The sequence below is a fragment of the Siniperca chuatsi genome, linkage group LG3 (genome assembly GCF_020085105.1).
Source record: "Siniperca chuatsi isolate FFG_IHB_CAS linkage group LG3, ASM2008510v1, whole genome shotgun sequence".
In the NCBI taxonomy this organism is placed as follows: Eukaryota; Metazoa; Chordata; class Actinopteri; order Centrarchiformes; family Sinipercidae; genus Siniperca; species Siniperca chuatsi.
The window spans coordinates 18,737,801-18,762,017 of NC_058044.1; the positions used below are offsets into that span (position 1 = coordinate 18,737,801).

Below are 24,217 nucleotides of genomic sequence, written 5' to 3' on the forward strand. Positions count from 1 at the left end.
GCTTTAAAATAAAAATTTTGGTATGGAAGAGCTGCATCAGAAACCACTTTGAGGAATTTCATACATTTATGGCTTAAATTATAGATCATTATCTTATAGCATTATTGTTCCAGTACAGTATTATATGATCATTATATCATCTTGACAAAATCCATTTTGCTCTTCAACAAATAGGCCTTCTCTCTCCAGATGAAATGAAATTATTTATAAAACGTGCTCAGCAAGTTGATACCTCTATAATTTAACAGCACCCTTGGGTCATCACAGTGGGTGTTTGGCGTTGGGCTAATGATAGATTTAACCCACTTAGATGGTATTTTGCAAGATTCAAAGCATTCAATTCACACAGAATATTAAATAATTTGGCAGATTTTTTTCATTCCAGTACCTATTTTACATCAGTTTGACCTTATTTATTAATTTTCACATATTGCATATTAGTCTGGAGCAGCTTTGGTTGAACCAACTGGGCAGTATACGGAGTGACTTCATGAGGGATGTGGCAGAGAGGATTATGTGGTTTACTCAAAGTTTTGACCTTGAATTTTAATTTCTTCCAGATTCACTAACCCACAAACATTTTTGTAAAAGCAGAACCCAACACTAAGGGTTTGGGGTTGTTAAATCCATATAGTTCTAAAAAACACTGCATTTGGACATCTGGACAGACTGTGTGATGCAGCTGCTTTCTTCAGGACATTTAAAGCACCACAGGTTCTCTGGTGAGTATCTGTAATTACGTGAGACAGTCAGACACTATACTGCTGCATGAGAACTCCTATTTCCATGAAATGAAGTCCTAGTGCTCGTAAAGCCTACTTTCTGTTGATACCAGAAAAGTAATCAAAAGGTGTATGTGTGCTTTTTGACACAAAGAGGACATTAAGGCCTTTCCTTAGAGCAGTGATTCTCAACCATGAGAGCTACTTTGGTGTACTATAAACAGTATACTGTAAACCATACGCATATTGCATCAGCCGTAACACCTGAACACCACCTGTTGTAATTTAGAGTGTGTGAAAAGTTAGCAAGCAACCAAGCAGCTAAAAGTAATGGATATAGCCTAAATGGTTGAAATAGTTAGCTAAGCTAACAGTAATGGATGAATGGTTGAATAGTTAGCTAAAAGTAGTGGATAAAGGTTTGAAATAGCTAACAGTATTGGATTCGCTAAAAATAATGGATGAATGGTTGACAGTCAGACAGAAAAGGATAACTTAAAAGGTGGGAACCACTGGCTTAAAGAACATTTAGTGCCTGCAAACAGCTTTGAGAGAGACTCTTGTCAAAAGAAAGCATTAGCTCACTAGCTGTTAATTTATACATGAGCTACGTTCTCCCACATAGCAGGTGTTTTTCTCACTGTATATCTTGTCTCCCTCTTTCCTTTTTGTTCACACTCTCTTCCCTCATCACCCAATCCCCCTTTATCACCTGCCTCTCATGTTACAGCTCTTCAGCTGATGTTAGCACATTGCTTGCAAAAACAGCCACGTCAAAGCTTATTTTCTCCAATTAGCTGCTTTTAATGGAAATTCCCATTGGTGCCTGTAACTAACGAGACAATAATTCCCCTCACTACTTGGTAATATGGAGTGTGATTTGTCCGAGGGAGATTGTGAAAAGCTTTATTTATGAATCAATTTATTTATGTTACTTAGTCATTGTGGGGCCCAAATAACAAATTTTGATAAAATTTTGCAGCTGTTGCCACGTGTAAAAACTCCAGGGCATGTTATTAATAATTCCCATTTAGTGCAGTTGCACCTGTGAGAATTATGAAGGATTTTATTTCTAGTTTTCCAGATTAAAAATATGTTGTGTTAATTGTGAAGATAAATAAGTAGATTCTGGTTAAGTTATAAGTTTTTGCAAATAAGATTTACATTGCATCTGTTATGCAAATCAAAACAAATTTATGCCTTGAAGTCCTTATATTCTATTAACGAATAGTGCAACAGACCAGCAATTCACTCCTTAAAGTTTCATCTATGTACTTTTTCTGCACAAAGTTGTCATGTTCTAATGATTATCAGTAGGTGAGAGGTAAAAGTGAATTATTTAAGGCTGTTAATATTTGTCTGAATTCTGGTTGAGGCCACAACAAGTTAACAAAATTCCATAAAATGTATTTCCCATCCACAAAAAACAAACACAACAACAACAACAAAAAACACATGAAAATACAGAATCTCAACATTTGGCCATGGTTTGCTGATCTCTGACCATGGATACAAAATGGCTTATGGGTCTTTTTTTAACAACTTAACAGACTCCAACTTTAACCCAACACTGCTGCGTAGGAGTCAGGAAAAGACCCCTAGGCCATATTGTTTCCATGGCAATGCTATCACATACTGTACCTGGGGGAGTTTCACTAGATGGATACTGATCAACCTACACACTGCAGACCACACCACCATCACATAATTTCTCTTTGTACATGGCTTCCACCCAACTATTAGGTTTGTTTGATGTCTCTTGAGGTAATAGGTAGGTGTTTGTCTGAAATGGGGCCCCATCATTTGGGTGATTGTAGCGGCAGACTTGGAGGGGACAGTTTATATTCCCTAAAACAACCTGGAATTTACAGCCCTGGACACTCCCTCCTTTCTAAGCCTTTAAAGCAAGCAATTTAAGAGTTTATGCATGCTGTTTTGTGGGACATGATTAATTAGTATTTATAACACCAGATGAGAGACATTAAATGTGAATGAACCCCACTGAGAAATTGGGCCTTTGCAGCAGCAAATATTAACAGGATACACAAAGAGAGACACACAATTTAAACAAACCAGCAACGACAAAAAAGCAGATTTAGTGCAGAAGTAGCATGTGAACAGTAAAACATGCTGAGATGAGACAAAATTACTAAAAATGTCAAATTTAATTTGTCCATATTGTGTGAAGATGTAACAAATTAAAATTAATCATATTTAAGAATAATTGTGACCTCTAGCTACAAGTGAATTTGAAATCCTGTAGGATGTTAATTACATTTGCACTGCACTTGGTGAGAACTGATCAATAATTGGAAAATACACACAGACTGAAATGGTGTAATGATTGGTTTGAGCCGCTCGTCTCCAACAGAGCTGTTACTGTGTAGTTTCTATGTCTACATGAAAAAATCTCCAAGTTTGCACAGAGCCACTAAAAGACCACAGAGGAGGAATACTGTACTGATTTTCCATTTTTCTGCTGGAGATGAGCAGATGAATTGTAGCAGTTGTATAATTTTCTAACAATCTCTGACCTGAAACCCTATAACAATCTCAACTCAAGGTCCATTTACTTTCTTGTTCCATACTGTAGCTTTCGACTATATCATGCTGTCTTCCTCAGCAGGAGTTTGCATATTTGTCAACAAGAAGTGAAATAAGAGAGTATGTAACCCTTGAGTTTTGTCAACTCCTGTTTCCAAGGTCAATAATAAAGCATAACCCCAAATTGTAGAACCCTAACTCCAGTTTTGAATAATATAGCACATCTGCTTTTTTACTGCTTTTCCTAGTGGAAACATTTTAGTGACACATTATGGCCATTTAAGGTGAAGTGAGTAAGTAAGAGTTGGACTATCTAAATAAAATGCAAACCTGTATAGGTTACATTATATGATAGTGTGTTGTATTGTTGTTGAGTGTATATTAAGGTTTGAACACTATACTTTGTTGGACATTTTCTGTTTGTCACTAGATGGTTGAGGTTGAATGTGAACAAAAAAGTGAACTGAAATAGGAAAATATTGTTACCTCGTTGACACCACTTTCTTGTAAGGCACCCTTTATAAAGCATTTAAGTTGTATTTGTAATAATGTATTAATGCTTTATAGGTCAGTTACAATCCATTAATTAGAACAACTTTGGGTTGACAAATCGTGACTAATACTTTTGACCGCCATTTATTCTCTTTCACACCTTCTTTCTTTTGTAGCTCTTTCATATGTTAGGATGAATGCTCCCATGGACCACCACTTAACTTCTGGGAAAGGTTTGCAGAGTAATAGGACCAAAATTCATTAATTAACAACTTTACATTTAACATTTGCAGATTTGATGAAGTATTGTAAAAATCATGTAGGCTACTATTGATTACTTATTTATATAACTACAAACATGATAGCTTATTAGTAGCCTAAACTCATGTCCCTTTATTAATGGATTACCAACATTTACAGTGGTGTGAAAAAGTGTTTGCCCCCTTCCTGATTTCTTATGTTTGTCACACTTAAATGTTTCAGATCATCAAACAAATTTAAATATGAATCAGAGATAACACAAGTAAACACAAAATGCAGTTTTTAAATGAAGGTTGTTATTATTAAGGGAAAACAAAATCCAAACCTACATGACCCTGTGTGAAATAGTGATTGCCCCCTAAACCTAATAACTGGTTGGGCCACCCTTAGCAGCAACAACTGCCATCAAGCATTTGTGATAACTTGAAATGAGTCTTTTACAGCGCTGTGGAGGAATTTTGGCCCACTCATCGTTGCAGAATTGTTGTAATTCAGCCACATTGGAAGGTTTTCGAGCATGAACTGCCTTTTTAAGGTCATGTCACAGCATCTCAATAGGATTCAGGTCAGGACTTTGACTAGGCCACTCCAAAGTCTTCATTTTGTTCTTCTTCAGCCATTCAGAGGTGGACTTGCTGGTGTGTTTTGGATCATTGTCCTGCTGCAGAACCCAAGTTTGCTTCAGCTTGAGGTCACAAACAGATGGCCGGACATTCTCCTTCAGGAGTTTTTGGTAGGCAGCAGAATTCATGGTTCCATTTATCACAGCAAGTCTTTCAGGTCCTGAAGCAGCAAAACAGCCCCACACCATCACACTACCACCACCATATTTTCCTGTTGGTATGATCTTTTTCTGAACTGCGGTGTTACTTTTACGCCAGATGTACACCTTCCAAAAAGTTCAACTTTTGTCTCGTCAGTCCACAGAGTATTGATGATCCCCAAGACTTTTGGGAAAATACTCTGTGGACAAAAATTAAACTTTTCACTGTATAACAAATACAAAATCATCTGTAAAGCAATGATATGCTACATGATTTATTTACCATTAGCTTGCTTATAAACGTTTTATAAAGGGTTCCTTATTAAAAAGTGGTACCTGATAGGGTTACATTATTATTTTAGACTGGTGTAATAAATTACCATATAATTATACACACTAGCCTACTACATTTCAACATCATGAACAAATGACCAAACGACCTACAGCCTCTGAACCAGTGAGGCAGTGACAGCCAGCTGTTCAGCCAGGGAAACCCCTGAGCGGGAGTGACTGGTGATCCTTCAACTCTCTCCCTGCCTCCCCTCCGCTCCGCCACCACCCTTCCTTTCCATCTCTGTCTCCCTGTGCCTGGAAGGACGCATGCGGCTGGAGCAGAGTCCCGGCGTCTCCTGGAGCTGAACCAGGCATCCCAACGGAGGCGATCGCTGTGTGTGTGTGTGTGTGTCCCATTTGAGGCTTCCTGTCGGCACGCGGCGGAGAGAGCAGACGGCTGTCCCCGAGCTGCGCCGCCGACCGACAGAAAGCAGCGTGCCAGGTATCATGACGCACCAAATAAACTGGGCACTTGCTCGGACTTCTCTCCCCGGGTCTGCCATGTGACTGTGCCCACGCTGTTTAAGTCGAGTTCCACCGGCTCCCTCGGACGGAGCAGCCTGAGACTTGTGCGTCATCCAGTCCGGTTTGTCATCTCTGTCCCGCGTTTCATGTTGTTGTCAGTGTTTGATGATGTCATTATTTCTTTGAGATGGATCTGCGCTCCGCTGCTGCTGCTACTGCTGCTGCTGCTGCGTCGCATCTCTCAAAGTGAGAAGACTCGCTTTGCATTTGTGCGTCCCCTGCTTCACAAACTTGGACCGCTGCCTCTGTTCGTGGCGAGCAAAATTCAGGCTCCTCTGCAGCTCTGAAAACCTCTGTCACTGCACACTGCAAATGGACTTTATAGCCCAGAACTATTACTAAACGAACACCAAATCAACTTTTCCTCTGCGGATGAAGATTTGGTTGGCCGGTCTATGTGGAAGTGCGCTGGCAATAGCTGGAGTAGGTTACGCACACCTCTTTCATTTATCGGTGTATTATTTCACCTGGACTACTAATTTGACCGCCCAAAATCCAAGAAAGATCCGACGTGAAGGGATGCGCAAGCGAGCATGATGCTCAGCTTTCTTGCCTTCTGTCGTTGCTGACGCACATAGGGAGTGAAATGGGATTGTAAACTATGTGGAGTCATTCCTGAGGACTGAGTCGCTGCTCTCCGCGGGTGTATGGAGAAGAGCAGCCCGAGGATGACGGGCGGAACCCGGGAGACGCCGGTGAACTCCTCTCCGGCGGTGGCGGCCAACGCGGAGGGCGAGGAGATCGAGGTTTTGGAAAGCACTGACGTCCTCCCCGTGGCTCCAGAGGACGTAAGTCTACACACAGTACAGAGGGACCTCAAACGCACATAGTGTATGACCAAATTTTTATATTTAAGCAGCAGGACCTGCACTCAGACCTGAGGCAGAATCTCATAGCATGAGCCTAAAGTTTAATTTTAGAAGGATATGTATCTAAATATCATGACATAACTCAGCTTTTACAGTGATACCAGAGAGGATTTAAAATACTGAGTATTACAGGACAATGAGATTAGCCACCAAAGACACACAGCACATCCTTGAATATTACTATGATTTTTTTCAAAGGGACACTCACACAAACACACACCACTCTTATTCCATTAGGTGTCTCAGACTGATAGCCTACTATAGGAGACCCCTAATGATCCACATTTTGGTATCTTATTATCTTTTGCTGTGGCTCATTGACCACAATGATCTGCTACTAATGTTATTGCAAGATTGCAATAAAGGCAAATGTGCACACAGAGGAAAGTCCTTTTGGCCAAGATTCATCATTTCCAAACAGGTGCTCCTCTCTCCGCTCTGGCACTTGTTTCTGAGATTTGTTTTTTTCCTGTCCATCTCTGACTCCTTCCCTTGCTCTTTTTTCTCTCTTTCCTTGTCTCAGCAATGGAAGTCTCTGTTTGACAAGGTATGTAGTGCAAGCAACAGTGGCTTGAATCTCTTACCATATGCATGTTTCATTCATCATGGAGCAGTGTTGTCTTCGAAGGTGCTCATCTGTGTGTGAACTATTGGTGACCTCTGACATAATCTCTGTTATCAGATGGAAGCAATACAGATGTGTTAAACAGATGAAACACTGCACTGTCCCGCTAAAAGGTCGTGAAACGTGGGGAAGATTTTGGATAAACCGAGATGCAATATTGCACCATAAACATCAGTGGGAACAGGAAAACCAGATAAAGTAACTTTTTTAATGTGGAAAAAAAGTCAATATTTAGAGCTTTAGTGAAATAAATTACTATAAATTGCTTTTAATGGTGTGATTTTTTACTAATTTTGTCCATGTATCATGACCTTGACTTTGTAATTGTGCTGTAACACTGGCTTTATCACTAATGGAAGTGACTTAAACCTGCACTAGGAAATTTTGCACATTGGTACCAAGAGATAACTGTCAGAAAAATGTTAACTTCCGTGCCTAGAAATCATGTGTCATGATGTTTAACTTCACACAGCTCGCTCATGTTTACCATCCCTGCTGATGTGTGCTGCTTAAAGAATCCCAAAAGACCTCATGCTTGCGAATACAGCTACTTTTTGAGTGCTCACTTGCTGCTGTCTGTAGTTTTTAATATATCTGATTCATTTTGATTAGTTTCTTTCTGTGGGTAAACATACCCGGCACCAGAATTTCATTTGGCTAAATGAGGTGAAACTACCAGGTTTCAGATGGTGGAGATGGCACAGTCTTCTCTCCTTCAGCCCCAGTTTGTGATTTAGGCTGATCAGACAAATGTATTTTTAGATCAAAATCTTGCCTAGTGCAGCTTTAAATCCTTTGCCTGCTGGGTAACAATCATGGCATAACAGGCAACCAGGCCACGGCTTTGCCAAACCAAACTCCTGTAGAGGCAGAGCATCAGAGGAGTGGGAGCACACTGGAGGCCGTGGGTGTGTTGTCTGTCGACACTGACCCTGATAATAGGGTGATACATAATCCAGGATGCATTGATCTATCAGTCAGACCGATCTTGTGAGAAACACATGCAGGAGTGCACACACACACACACACACACACACACACACACACACACACACACACACACACACACACACACACACACACACACACACACACACACACACACACACATATTGATACAGCCAAGAAACCCCAGGAGAAGAGAAACACAGACAAGTAGCATGTTGGACTGACAGACGGCAAACAGGCCCCCTACTATCACACACACACACACACACACACACATATACACTTATACACCACCAGTCTGTGGGGCTGCCGCAGCACCTGCCCGCCCTGGGGCCCCCTACTTTCTCCAGGGGGGAATTGTGTGTGTGTGTGTGTGTGTGTGTGTGTGTGTGTGTGTGTGTGTGTGTGTGTGTGTGTGTGTGTGTGTGTGTGTGTGTGTGTGTGTGCGTGCGTGCAGGGGGTTAGCGGGTATGTTTAGGGTTGAGCCAGAGGCTCGTGTCAGGCTCACTCTTTCAGGGAGAGACTAAGGTCCCATGAGATTACGGGATAGGCTAGCTGGGGTGTGGTGTGTGTGGGTGTATTAGTGATGGAGCATATTCTGTGGAAAGGCATTAAGTGGGCCTCTCAATCCGCTGTTTTTATGCGTGCGGCACAGCTTTGAATTTTCTCAAGTGGACATCGGTCTAAAAAACATTGGTTTTGTCCAAATGGCGAGGTCGCTGCCTGGTCTGGCGGCAACAAATGTCCTTTAACTCTTTTATTTTCCTTCCTTTCTTCCTCCTCACAATGAGTTGCTCCATTTGTCAAAGGGCTGACCGCGGAGATCCCAGCTTCTGTGAGGCGACTAAGGAAGAGAAATGATGGGCCACTAAAGATGAGGAAACGAAGGATTTCAAACCAGTCTGGCAACCTGTGTCACTGCATGAGAGACAAATGACAAAAGTCCGCTTGAAAACAGAGCAAGATCTAGGCTTTTATTTGTCTAATGCAAAGTTACACTGTGCAAAGTGCATCTATGCATGTAAGTCCAATGTGTTTATTTGGCAGCACTATGAGAGGGCAGACGTAAAATAACACATCTGCAGATATCAAGGATGACACTGTTAGGGACTGCATTTACTGGCACTGGCCTAACTATCAGGGGCAATTGGGGTTCATTGTCTTGCTCAAGGACACTTTGACATGTGGACAGGAGGAGGCGGGGATCAAACTGCCAACCCTGATTAATGGACGACCTGCTTGTTCAAGACATTTTCATTGTGGCTCTTTATGTAAAGAGGGTAAAGATGGTGTTAGTCCAGGAGGCTGGGCAACTTCACATATCCGTCAAACCAATACAGGCTTCGGCATGCTTCAAATATGAAGTTCTTGTCAGATTGTAGAACAGCGTCTAGACCCCACACCCCCAATTTTTGTAACTTTCCAAAACCGACAATCCGACAAACACGGCCACTTCACGCAGCAATTGGCCAGGTATTCAGAAGTGAGAAAGTCAACTACTTCGCCCCTTCAAACTTCCCATAAGCCACAATTTGACCTTTGTTTTTCAATTAAATAAAATGTTCCAGTGAGTGTAATACATTGGCAAAATAAGATGTCCAGAGATGAAGTCAATAATACATCTCTTGTGTTAATCAATTCTGGCATCCCTACCTTGTCAAATGCAGAGCACATTCATTTCTGTTTGTTGCATCAGGGATGTTTACACAGCAGAGTAAAGACAGGTTCATCTTTTCTCTATCATCTTTGTTTGGACTATGGCTTTTCTCCAGCTTCTTTAAAACAGTTTGGGCTGTGTACAAAACCTTCCCCATCATATCATTTATACTGGCTCCCACGTGAACTCTTTACATACAGCTATCAGTTTCTGGGTTTCAGACCATCGGGGACTGGAATCAAAGTGCGGCATGCTCTGTTCGCTTTTCCCTTCACTCCTCTTTCCTGTCCCCAGAGAGGATTTTGTTGCTGTATAAGTGCTTTCCTCCTCTGCATGCAGGAAGTAAACCTCAGAAATCTTTGATTCTTGTTGCCCATAGCCTGAAACAAACATGAGGACTGAATGCAGACAGAGGCGACGTCTAATGAAGCAGAAGAGATGCTGTTAGGAGGATGGTAGCTGCACTGCCTTCATGATCAAAGTGTCCCAGCCTATCTGTCCTCTACACACACGCCAAAGAAAGACTGCAGTCATGGCAGCCTGATTACACACAATTTGTGTGTCATCCAAAAGAAGAAACAGGGTCTGTTTTGGAGTCTCCACTCTGTGCCGACTGATATGCACACTTATGGGGATTTGAGGATGGACCACAGTTTAAGTCCAGGATTTATCTGATAAACCGTATTAAGCATGTTTAGATCGCACCCCGAAATGAACCAAACACATTTGTTTCGTACTCCCTGGGAAGACACATCAGATGGATTTCCTTGTATGTTTCCAGAGGAGCTATATGAGAAATGTTTTACAAGAATTCTTTGTCTTTTACCTCATTATTTTTCTTCTCATGTTCATCTGTAAAAAGCGGAATATAGAAGGCTTCTCTGTCTTTAAGTTGTCTTAACACAGTGAGTGATTTTGTACGTCAGTTATGAAGGGCTACACCTTCAGCTGACACACACTAGGTCGTTATCTAAGGGGACAGGGAATGTCCCAGTGCTTGTAAAGCCTGAGATTGGAAGTCCCCTGGTGTACAGCCTTGAAACCATGGCTCAACTCAAAGTAGATGGAGCACTTGTAGAGACAGGATGTATACAAACCATTGACTGTATATATGTGGTTCTGTGCAATAGAAACCTGTTTCTTTTTTTTTTACTCAAATGGCTCGTCACTGCAGCCTTGCAACAGGAATTTTTGTCTCTTATGATAGAAGACTAAAAGCACTACAACTATCAGTGAACAGTAACAATTCTGGGCTTTGTGTGTGTGTGTGTGTGTGTGTGTGTGTGTGTGTGAGAGAGAGAGAAAGAGAGAGATCCGTATGTGTGTCCACAGTTGCCTTTGTGTTGACAGCCTGCTCCCAATGGCATGTTGAAATGCCCCAGGCACGCGCCCGCAGGAGCTTAGTGATTAAACACTTTCACATGGTTGCATACTTTCCATGGAAGTGTTTCCCCCTTGATTTCTTGCTTGGTGGCATAGAAAAGCCTCTGAAAGCGAGCCATGATCCCAAAACTCCTCACTGTAACCACACAAATAAAAGCCTTTTAGATCTTTTAGGAATGTCGTCTAGCCAGGGGGACTTACTCAGTGCATACTGTTGCAGTGGAAACACTGTATTAGCCATGTGGTACAGGATTTTTGATCATCCCATCACTTCTTAGCTATAGTAATGACAATGAGATCTGTTGTTAGAATAGCCTGGCTAGCGTCATTAATTAAAACAAGCAGCAATTCAATGGTGGGTAAGCCACCTGTTCCCGGTGGGGCTTATGTTTCCTAGAGTTTCTGTTGTGCGTTTCAATGAGCTTGTTAGTTAGACATTCAGTGGCCATGGCTGAGAGAAAAGGTAGGTCATTATTTTAAGTCGTTTTGTCTGGCAGTGCCGTTTCACCTCATCGCACGGCACAGCTGGCACCTTCTCAGTGTTGCTCTCTTTTTTTTTAGGTACACTTCAAATGAATGGTCCACCACCCAGGTAACTGGCACTTAATGGATAAGCCAACTGGGAACCCTCAGCTGCATTTACTGGTGCATGCAGGGATAGCATGTCCCGCCACGCCCTGTCAGTTTTACCTACATTGAAAGCAATAGGAGGTTTAGACAATGAGATCATAACAGCGTCACTGCAGTTACTGATGGCAACAGTAGAAGAGACTATATGCAGCAGTTAAGTTCATCTTTTTGAGTAGGTGAGGATGTCTTTTAGGTCCAAAAAGAAAGTTTCTGGTGCATCAGACCAAAGACTCATGTGAGGAAAAGATTGAAAGGACCCTGCACAAAAAAGGGTAGAATTTCAAGATTTCTGAGAAGAGGAATAGAAAATTATATTTTACTTATATCACAGAACTGCTGATGATACTGTGACTAAAGTAATTCCCATTTTACTTTTTTGCATCTTTTTTGTCACTTAAATAAGGTATATTTTTGCATCAGTTGGCCACTTCTTGGGTTTCTCTCCTTTATAGTGTGATTCCTTGGTCTTTTTCTCTTTTATCCATATATCTATGATATACTGATGTGCTTATCAGCCTAATTGCCATTGACACTTACACAGATGGTGGGGTCACAGTCTGCTGACCTGCTCATCTAACACTATAGCAGTGATTGACACCAGCTGATTCTTGGAGATAACTCGACGACAAAGAGATATTGGTGATGGTGATATTAAACTGTGTTGTCTTGATTCAGGATCGTAAAAAGTAGTTACAGGCAGCAAACTGCACCCCGCCCCATTCTATTAAAAAGCTCCCAGGCTGTGTGGTGATGAAATAACAGACAGGGCCTCAAACATTTTCATTGAAAGATTTAATCAGAGCTCATCTTTCCCTGCTCCTCTGCCTCTCGCCTGCTCAGCTCTAAATAGATTTCCTTAATGAAAGACACAGTTCCAGTTGGCGGAGTGTGAAAACAGTCTCTGCTTTTATGCAGAGGTAAAAATAGCTGCTGTGCCTGTTGATCTGTAAATGGGAAAAAGAAGACGTGCCAGTTTACCCGTAATTGGCTACAGTGTGCAAACTCGGTGTCATGAAATCAAAGTGTCTCTTTTGAGCGGCTCAGTGATCTAGCAACCTCCAGGTGCTTTGTGTGTGTATGTGTGTGTGTACATACAGTATATTTGTACCCACCAGACCTAAAAATGTAAACCCATTACTTGAGGTCGAGGGAGGGCAGTTGAAGTGACAGCACACAACCCCTGCTGAGGAAGTGGTGTGTGTGGTGGAGGCTGAGTATGCCTGCTGCCTTTTTAGGACCAGTGTCAGTATGAATGTTAATGGGGCTCCTCCACAAATTAGCCCTGATTTGTCTGCTTTCTGTCTTCTCTTTCATCTCCCTCTCACTTATTACCTCTCTCTCTCTGTCTCTCATCTTTTTGTTCTGAAGTCAGATTCCCCATCAGAGTTAAATGGATGACACTGCAGATGTGACGAGGCTTTGGTCTCAGTCTGCTCATCGATCTCTTTTCATGAGCTTTGTGTACAGTTCACGGCCGTCACCACACACTTGTTCATCACTTTTATAAGAACAGCACAAAAAACTGAAGGGCTCCAGTGGAAAAACATCAAGTTAGGGTTTGATCAAGAAGCTTGGAGTGTTTTTAATTGAGGTTACATGTTGAGGCATTGTGAGTTCAGTGTGTGTTTGTGTCACTGCTGGCTGTAACCTACTTTTGTTTGGAATATTATCATGTTTCAGTCATTACTGTTAAACAAACAAATTGATGCCTTATTGTTTTGGTCCTTGTTAAGAAGAAGTGAAAGAGGTCTTTTCCAAACCTCTGTCTTGTTCTCTCATGCTCTCAATCTCATTTATGTGTTTTTCTGTTTTTTATTGTCAGCCAGCTGAACAAGTACAAGATAGTGATTTGATTGCAGTTTATAAATGCTAACTAGTAACCAGGCGAACAGTAATTCCTGTGCTGGAGCAATCAAATCACTGTTTTATAACAACAAATTCATCTGACAAAATAGCTTAATAATGATAACAACTGTATTGTGAGATCAGCTATGTTGACATTTAAAATGAGTGTTCATAGAGAGGGTTGAAGGTGTTTCTGCCACACAGCCCAAGACAATGCCTGAGTAAGCATACAGCATTGTTTTCCATTTTTACCGTCTACGTTACGAAGCAAGTCCTAAGTATTCGAAAGTTCTTGTTTTTGGGTGTGGACAAACACAGACTTAGTGTGGACAGAAAGCTAAAATTGAGAAAAGGATTTTTTCAGATTTAGCTCTAAGACACTAAGGTGTCATTATGCTCAAAACAAACTAATTTGTACAACATTTTGTCCAACCACGCTGGAAGTTAAATAGATGTTCCAAACATCCAAACTTGAAGGTGGGGTTAAAAACTTGACGCCATAGAGAGGGGTGAAACGCGATAACCGTTGAAAAAAGGGAAAGGTGTAAGGACACAGGGTTTCTGATGCTGTTCGACCATACGACAAGCACATCGGTTTAAGCATACTGACACCTTTATTGTGGACATAGTGCCAGAATGTATCATTAGGTTGTTTATTTTATAAGACTACCTTTGTACAGGGTAAGTTGAAGAATGCCTTCCTTACCTTCAACTTCCCAGTCAACCAGCACTGTTGAACAGCTTCCAGCTTCCTATTTCAGTATCCTCCAGGGATCAAAGACTCAGTGGAGGTCCATTCATTCCTTATGGCTGAAAGTCTAATACCTTCCCACAGGTTATAGTTACAGAGCTGTTGACAGAGTGACGTACTGGCCATGACCCATCACACCAACACCTGGGGGCTTGTGTGTGTGGTTCTATGTGTGTATGAATGTGTGACAGACTTCTGTTTTCTAGTAACAGCTCAGAGGTTCTAGGGACCTGTAGAACACAAAATGGAAAATGTCTGTCATAGACGCCATGAGAATGTTTACCGGGTAAAATCCTGAGAAACACACACATGCACAAACACACTTAAATATTTTGGGACACATTCCTATGCCATAGGCCGTACAGGTGAACCCTGGCAGGTGCACTGTTGACACAGGTACAATAACCCTGTGTTTGCTGTGTACACCTGTTTTGTGTGTGTGTGTGTGTGTGTGTGTGTGTGTGTGTGTGTGTGTGTGTGTGTGTGTGTGAGCACTCACGTTAACTGATTTCTGCCTCTTCAGTCAAGCGCTGCCCATTAGGGAATGTTCCACACCGACTGTACCACTCAGCCAACTCTTTCATTCCCGTCTGCTCTCCCTTTGGAAGAAAAGTTTAGTCTTTACTGAGACAGATGGCAACGTTGACGACCACCACAAACAAAAGCTGACAACTACCCAGTGCAGATGTCACAGCCACTGCTCTCTCTGGATTCACTCTTCTCATTTTCTAAAAACATTCTTTGTTTAGGAGCATTTGTTGTGTATTTTTTCATAAAAGTCTGTACAATATTACCTTTTAAAGACACCGGGTACAACCCTGCCCACTGCTTATTCTCTCATTTGTCTTTCCTCTGTGTGCCTTCTCTGGTTTGTGTTTACACGACAACTTTCCAGAAGTTTAACACATTCGTGCAACCTGCAAAGCAGTGTCTCTTTACTTGACACTTCATGCACGGGAATAAAACAGTTTCCACTTGGCACGAAGCAGGTGGAGTCCCAGTCAGCTTTGGGCCTGTGATAGACTGTGATAATCACAGTAACCTCTCCCATAGCAGCTGTTCTCTCTATGCAGCCCTGCATCAGATTCCTCTGCCTGACAAGTAATGTAAGATTGCTCAAAGAAATTAAGAACACAAGCGGCTTCCCCCAGTGTCTGTGGTTGTCCTAGTTTCAAGACCAGAGTGCCTAAAGAAAGGCAGTTGGAATGATACTGTTTACATTCACAGGATAGTCAAGTTATTGTGAATAATCAGCCCAAAATGATATTCACAGGATACTTATATATATTTAAAGTGGCCTTATTCTCACTTTTATTAAACCAGATGATCATGATATCATAATGTATGATAGCATATAAGGGCCTCTGTCAAAAAACAAAAACAACTAGAAGAGTGCACTCAGTAGAGAGCAGATCTGCGCCAGGCCTGGAATCCCACGCCAATGTCTTTAGTCATTTTGCGTGTTATCACAATGCCTTTTTTGTCATTTCACACCATTTAGTCTCTACTGACTTATATTGTGCAGGAACTATTTCAATTTCAAAGTAAAAATGCCAACAAAAGAATCTGCCAACACTAACATGACCGCCACAGCGTTGTCCCTAGCGTCGAGATCAGCTGATGACGCCGAAGCTCCAAAGCTTGTTTCACTCCTTTGAAGCACACTGTTTCAATACATTGTGCCGGAGCTTGTGTCAAATGAAGAATATCACGTGACTGATGATGTCCGAAGCTTCAAACGTCACTGGTGCTTCAGAAAGCGCTTCTTTCAGTTTGACAGTTGTTAAAGTTTTACAGCTAAACTATGTGATCGGCACATTAGTGGGATAAGAAGAGAGAGAAATATGGCGATGTACATTTGAAAGACATAATCATAAGTATGAGAACATATCAAGTAATAATGTAATAAAAGTAATTTAATGAATATCACTCTCCAATCACATCACATTGCAACTATGAAATATCACATAAATATCAACCATGAAGTTTATAAACATGAGTCCACAGTGGCACTCTAGACTAAACTACACTAAAAAAGTACATTAATGTTTCATGTGAAGCCCCGAAGCTTCGAATCTTTTTTGTCACAAATAGAAAGAAATCTTCATAAGCCTTCATCCGCCCATCACTATCCTAGCAGAAACCAGATTTCAAACTGTTATTGATCTGCAGTTGAACTGCAGTTATTGATCACTTGCAGCTCCTACTGGCCGGTTAAGAGGAGTGAGGATAAAACAGAGCAGTCAATAAAATAGGTTTTTCAAAAATTGTGAATCACCACAAACCACAAGAGTTCCTTGAGCATACAGTCATATATGTGCACAAAAAAATATTAGGCTGATGGGTCCAGTAGTATGCAAGATTAGCTGCGAAGAGATACTCACACGACCAAACGCATGATCCCCTCCAGAAAAGATCTACAGTTTTTTTTTTTAAAAAGGTGTAATTTGAAGAATGAAGACATAATTTTACAAGTATAAATTTGTAATATGTGGAGAATAATAATATCTACTTTCTGAAAAAAAGTCATGATATTTTGACAAAAAGTCATAATATTACAAGGAAAAGTCATATTGCAAAAAAATCATCATATTGTGAGAATGAAAGAAAGTCCTAACACACAAATACAGTATGAAACATTTGTTTTTAGATGAACTCCTTGTCTTCATTTTTCTACAAATTTAAAAACCTGTATTAATAGATCCAGATGTATTATCTGGGCTATGGATACACTGGTTATGTCCATACGCTGATTATGCCTAACACCTTAAAATATTAAGTTAATCAGGTTAACATCAGTTTACTTAGAGGTTTAGTAGAGGGCATGTAAACATCATCAGTGTCATTTTCAACATGACCTGCTGAATTTTGTAGGACAGTAAATCTGGGCTTTGGCCTGTCAAATAAAAGTATTCAGTTATTCTTGGATGCCCTGGCTGTTTTGCTGTTGTCATGGCATCCCGGCCTGGCCCAGCCTGGCAGGCTCAGCAGATGCCCAAGGTGAGCGACAGTGCTTAGCTTTCACCCAGAGCTCCGTTCCTGTCCTGTCCCCTCCGTGTCGTCTTACAGAGCATCGCTGCCAAAGCCTGCCAGCAGGGCCAAAGTGCTGAAGTGGCGAACTGTGACAAGGAAAAATCACATGACACAACACACAAAAAAACAGGCCAAGAGAATTTATAGCCATTTTTGACCCTTTACTCCCTGATGTGATGTCTGTCTTAGTAGCAGTGTTGTTGCTGACTGCTGGTGTGTTTTCATGAAGAGGTAAATTAGATACACTGCAGAGCACATACTGCTCATTTGCAACATGGAATTATTCAGTGTAAAAACTTGGCCAGATGTCTCGTATATGATTCATTGATGAAGGCTCGTGCCAAAATAGGTAAATAAATTTAGGTCACAGATGGAGTTGGTCCCACTGATAATAAAATGTAGTCACATCTACTATGAAGTATGAGGGTCTGAGAAGAGTCTGTGACCCCCTTCTCTGAATTATATTCATGGCCCTAATTACATCAGACTGTTTATAGACAAATTTTTATTTTGTTTTGATCATGAGAAGAGATTAACCTCTAATGTTCAGCAGTAGGGACTGCAATAACAAAAGACAGTTGTCTGTAACTAAGATTAAAAACTATTGTCATATTTTCACAATACAGACATGTCTTTTGTACAGAGATTAGTCTAGTGAAGAGGTATTAAATCATTGTGCAGTATATTGTCACAGGCCTTTGGGCTTTAGTGCGAATATCTTGTGACATTTGCTCATTTCATGGTTGAGCAGGTGGAAATTCATGTACGCTGGATGTTTTGGTCTTGGAAACAAATACTAAAGGCCAGAAATCTCCCCTTCGAAGTAAGAATGCATTGATCCAACTTTTACTGTCCATATACCTCAACTCAGAGTATCTGCCAATGCAGAGTACTTATCCAATACTGTGTTATTCCCAACTTTAAAATCTGTTTACTGCGGGAAACTCATTTTAATCATTTTGATGTACAGTAAAATGAGGCCTGGGGTTGCTTTGGTACTAAAAACAGAGTCTGCGGTCCACCATAACATTAAAACACATTAAAATGACATTGTCAAAGAAACTAATGTGAATAGTTTCAGCTGAATAAGATCAGTATTAGGGCCGATCTCGATCCAACCTGTCAGATCAGAGCATCCCTACTTCAGAGTAAGCAATTGTTGGCATGGTGCGGTGTTCCAGCTTCCTCAGAAATATATTATGTATAAAGATGCACTCGAGTGGCCCATTACCTTGTAGTTAGAAGCTAGTATATTGGGTAGAATTTCAATTCAATTCAAGTCAGTTTAATTTATACAGCCCAGAATCACAAATTTGTCTCAACTGGCTTTACAATCTGTACATTTTGCTATAGCTTTTTCTATGGTTAACCCAGCTGAATTCACCATTACTACAATACATGGCACTATACATACAGTAGCTATTTCCAGATATTGTTTTGAAGTCTCTTAAAATGAATGGTTGGAGACCTTCAGGAAATATAAATTTAGCTCTGTTCATCTTTCTCAAAACTTGCTCCGAAACTATCAAAGCTACTGGATGTTCTGGCCAGCGTTAATGCCACTGCACTTTAAGCACATAACTCTGCCCAGCACCTTGAAGATTTGTTATTATCATTTTGTGCTATGGGGCAGTATAAACTGTATTTATTGCACCAATTTGGAGGTTTTTCAAGAACCTCCCCAGTAGCTGTTGAATTCCCAGTTGCTGTATGTTTGCTGTTGCTGTGGCTGTTAGGATGACATGCAGGATGGGGCAAGTGTTAAGAACTGTAGATTACATGGAAGCTATCCTCCTTTTATAACATATGGCAGGTTTTCAGTGTTGCAAACCCACCAAGGAATTTGTGTTTTTATTTTTATGTGGTCATCTCATGTCACCTCCAAATGTGGCTGTAGTGATCGAATCCCAGGGTGTCCTTGATGCATTTTGGGTGAAGTCACACTTATATTTACAGCTGTCCGCTCGGAGTCAGATTACCCAAAATGCATGTTAGTGCGATGTGTGAAAACAGGGCCACGGAGAGCCTTTAGGCTGTCCTGTCCAGTGACAATATTATCACCCTGACAGTGTTGCTGTGCCTAATAGAAATCTTCTCAGAGTTTCGGGTGCAGATGGGGGGAATTCTTATCTTTGTCGTTGGGTTTACCGCAGCCACAGTTGCAGATACAGCAGCTCATCAGGGTGCTTGTCAGGGTCTGGCACTGAGGTTGTTAAGGTTATGATAAGTTTTATCTCCTTCAGGGGAACAGCTGCCAAGGTTGTGATAACTTACAGTTCCATTACAGGTGGAATAAGGATCCCTTTTTATTCGTCACTTCTACAGCAGAGCCTTCCCAAAATAAACTTTTTTAATGGGGTATATGTAACAGTGTTTATGTGGGTACAATTACTTATGTATGTATGTTTGGCATTGAAATGGTGATTCTTTAGTCCAGGTCAGTAGCAGTAAGTGGTCCGTGTATTTTTGTTTGTCTGTGTGCTCAAATGAAACAGCTGTGAGTATGTTTATGTGTCTATTGTTCTGGTATTTTCTGTCTAAAAAATTATGTCAGGGTCCACAGTTCATTTCATTATCTTGACTGTCACTGCAGATCTCATTATTTTCAGTCTCTCTTATACATCAACAAGAAAGAGTTGTAAAGATATTGGCTATGAGACTCAGCTCTGATTAATCATATGGGAAAGGATGGAAGAAGTGGCAAGCAATTTCACTTCCTCTGCCATCACCACGAGCTTGCAGCTCCTGGCCAAGAACCTTTAAATCAGAAGAAAAGCGCTCAGGTACAAAATCGGAAAGAGACCTGCGAGTCTTGATTAAACAAAGCACTTGTGTTATTTCTATAATGATTGGCGGTAACATCTTTATTTGAGAACAGTGGGGAAATCATTTCCCTGTAAAAAGTTAGCATTCAGCTTCATGATTTCATGAAGATGTGGGTGCTTTGGCTACTGCATGAAGGGATTGTATCTGCCTCACATCTTTAGCACCCTGAAATGCCTTTTCTGGAAGTTTTTTTTCCTACACCAGTAATGCAGTTTGAAAGAAGTCTTCTCTCGCCTTAAAAGGAAAGGGGAGTTGTTCATAGAGAGAGCGGGGACTGTTTCTTGCTCGCTGACCTCTGAGGATTATGGGAATAGGATTATGAAGTAGAGGGTGCCTTAGTGGGGCTTTTCACCACCTCCAAGGATCAGGAGACAGCTGACTGGCTGGCCGCCTGATTGTAGCCGATTAATAAAAGCTCCTGCTTGCAGAATTGCCCCAACACAGCCCAGGAAGTGAAATGTCAGTGGTGGCAGAGGGCATTTGTTCCTCATACTGTTATAATATGTCTTCCCCCCACTCCCCCCAGTCTTATCCTTCTGGTAGGGGAGGGGTTCTTGTTGAAGATTGACAGACAGTTTGAAGGGTCCCACCCGACCCAGATGGCAACCTTAAAAATGTTTCCGACAGTCCCGCTAGCTCCCCGATCCTCACCCCCAGCCTCTGTCAGCTCCCCCTTTTTTCATGCCTTTTCTTTGTGGGATTTGAAGAAAATAAGTAGGGGGCCTCCCCTCGGGGCAGCCCCAGCCTCTGGTCCATTTGCCAGCTATTAGAGGTCATAAATCTCTACGGTGAAAGGAACCACTGCCATCAGTGGTGCAGGGTTTTGATGGTGTTGTGGGGAGGTTGACCTCAGGGCAGGCCTGGAGCAGAAGAAGGGACTGAACGGGAGAGAAAGACAGCCCGGGGACGGCTCGTTAAACAAATGTTTCTCCCTCCTCTTTGTTCTCCTTCTTATTCTGAGAAGAGCTGCTGAATGCGTGGAGCAGTGAAGGGATGTTTGATAGAGGGTTTGGCCCGTGGTAATGAGGGGTTCTCACCTCGGTGTAAATGGGAGGCTTGGGGGAAAAGGTCACCAATCTCCATCTTTGTATCTGCGCTGACCTGCCTGTGCCCTATGCTTGACTGACATAGATACTCCATCACAGCTTTGTGTGTGTATGTGTATGTTTGACAAGGATTTTGACTTCTGTATATCTCTTGGCAAATAGGGCTCATTTTTGTGTCTCAGTGAGTGTGACATTAATAGCTGCAGTGGTTTGAGCTTTCCCTTCCTGGTGGGTGTTTGCATGTCTTGAATCTGGTTCCTGTTTGTGTGTGTTTTTGTTTGTGTGTTTCATTGTGCCATACATGCTTCTCTCCAGTGTGAATACTTTCACAAATAGCGACAGGGGGTAAATTGTTTATTTGAACACATGCTAGACAGCCTGCCGAGGGCCATTCAGCTGTCTGCTGCAATCCCCTCTGCTTCTGGAGACACCCTGGGGGCAATACAGCTCTCTCCCCCCTCTTTTAAACTTCAACCAGTCTGTCTTGCTCCATCTCGCCTTCTGTCACACAAAATCAAACTATATCCACACTAATGCAGATGATTTCGAAAACACACGTTATTTTCTCAGTTTTGTACCTTCATCCACTAGGTGTCTGGCTCTAAAATTGAGCTGTTTTATATTCTTTCTAAAATGTCAGTTGTAGTGTTTAAGGAGAAAACTTTGAATTTGTATTCATCCTTTACAAATATACAGTAGCAGACATAAAGGATTTCTAAAGAAACCAGCTGTACTGAAACCCAAAATAAATGACTACAGAGAGAGTCAGAGGAGACAGAACACAGCCTTACCCTGCTAAGACCATGGATGTATTAAACACTGGACGAGGCATCCAAATATGGAATAAAATTCATAACTTAATGTGTGAAAAATAGTTTTTCTGGAGAAACAAGGACCCACTCCATATCAAATTAAGCAAATCCTTTCAAGCTCGTTCAGGCAGTCAATTAGAAACCACTGCTATACTCTGATAATGCTACATAACATGGACACGGACAGACGCTCACAGTTCTGTTTATACTACAATGAGTGTCTACATAGGCAGACAGTCACACCTGTTTGTCATCACATAAGGTTCAAGTGTATTTGGCCTGAATGCAGACAGTCTGGTGGACTGCAGGAAGTCACATGCCATGATTACTTCGTCTAGTATATTTCTACACACATTTAGTTTTTACCTTTTCAACTTTTCCATCTCAGAAAAAAATATTTAGACTTTGTTTCTCATTTCTGGCATTTTCACTCTTTTTTCATGCGTAAATTGAAAATATGCATAAAAACAGGTGCATGGCAATGCACATAGTGTTTTGCAAAATGTCAGATCATTAAAAATGGAACGGAACGGAATTTTCTTTATTTGGTCAGAATTTATGGTAGTGAGAGCTAGACATTGTTGCAGGGTTACAGTACTCTACTATAGTATAGTAACCTGCTTTGGTCACCTTTTTGTACCCAAGCTGAACAGTGTCAGACCTGGTCGAATAACTTGTGTTGACCTATTCACACTGAGGACAAATACAGGTTTATCTCAAGTCACTGTTACAGTCGCCTTTGGCCTTCTTGGAGCAAGCTTCAGTAGATAACTAGCACTGCAGGACTTTAATGTCATAGCATCAGCAGAGCCTGTATGACGAACAATCTGTCTATTCTTGATATTGCAGCATCTGTCAAATAAAAGCCCTGATGATATTCTGATTGCATCTTGTCTCCCAGAGACCTGAGTGCCTCTCTGTCTGGGATAGCATTAAACCTGCAGGGGGAATATGGTTTTAAACTTTAGGGACTGAGGGGAAATGTAGAGGGGAAATGGGCTCTGTGCAATAACAGTGCAATGAAGTGTGTGTGTGTGAGTGTGTGTTAATGAATGCTCAGGGTTGAGGCAGAGACAGAGAACAGGGATGGCGAGTGGGTGTGCAGTCCTCTCGTGTGGTGCTGGGTAATGGATCTCAGTGGCTGTCTGTGGAGCGAGCTGCTGTTATATGGTGGGAATTAGTAGAGATGTCGATGGGACAGAGACAGAACATGCTGCTGTTTGATCAAGCGTATTGATACTGTGTTGCCTAGAAACATTTAATTTGGATGAAGCTGCTCCAAGATGGTATCAGTCCTCAGGTCTTTGTGGTGACGTGGAAGAGAGTTTTCTAATGCTTTCTCTAGAAGAGAGTTTGCTTAAGGCAGAGTGCTTATGATTTTTCTTTATTCAACCTTAATTGGTCAAGCAAGATGAAAAGGATGGCAGTATTATTCACAGCAATGGGTGGGCTGGTTGCAGGGAAAAGAAAGGTTGTGCATTTCACACCTTCAGCAGAAACTAATATTACATGAGGTTTGCACAGACCTGCTGAACACAAGTTACGCGGCATACGAGCTCTACAAACACCATTCAAACCTAAAGTGTCCATGACAAAGAAAGAAGAAGTGAGTGCACTTGAAATAAAGTAGACAGAGCTCACACAGTCAAATAGCTGCTTTGATATCATCTAAAGCTTTAAGAGAATGAGGCACTGATCATAATCTTGGTTAAATTGCCTGCCATGCACAGATGGACTGAAATGGTGACACTGAGATCTATTTTTCTGATGTCTAGCTGATCCAAGGTTTCATTTATATGATCTAAAGTGGATTTCTTTTGCACCAAAACCATTGTACCTTGCATTAACCTTGCTAAAAGCACCCTGTTCACCTAGGATTGCCTCCTTCAGTCTCAAGAATGCTTAATGATCAAGGTCACATGGAGAAATGTACTTGTAGACAGACAGCAGTAGTTACTAAAGGTGAAACAGCTCCTGTAGTTTGGATGTAATTTTCCTGTTGGATCAGGGCTTGCAGATGAAATAACTGTGAAGCTGCTTCAGTCTTGTTATACTGTATAGTCTGTGTGTCCTTGTGTGTCCGCATGCTTATGTGTATCTATGTGCTTCAGGTCCAGCACAGTAAGGGGATCAGATGTCCCGGGATTTTAAA

General features: G+C 41.4%; 1 protein-coding gene across 3 annotated transcripts in view; it reads left to right on the plus strand.

Moving 5' to 3' along the window:
* Positions 1-6,284: 6,284 nt before the first annotated feature.
* The window catches only part of rhbdl3 (rhomboid, veinlet-like 3 (Drosophila)), a 58,934-nt gene continuing 41,001 nt past the window's right edge, over positions 6,285-24,217 (plus strand). For 2 of the 3 annotated variants that reach the window (XM_044189024.1, XM_044189026.1), the window contains exon 1: positions 6,285-6,428. In XM_044189024.1, the coding sequence (XP_044044959.1) occupies positions 6,288-6,428 (141 nt within the window). In that variant the 5' untranslated portion in view covers positions 6,285-6,287. Of the gene's footprint in view, positions 6,429-7,032; positions 7,057-24,217 lie in introns of all 3 variants that reach the window. The other variant, XM_044189025.1, reaches the window with a different exon arrangement.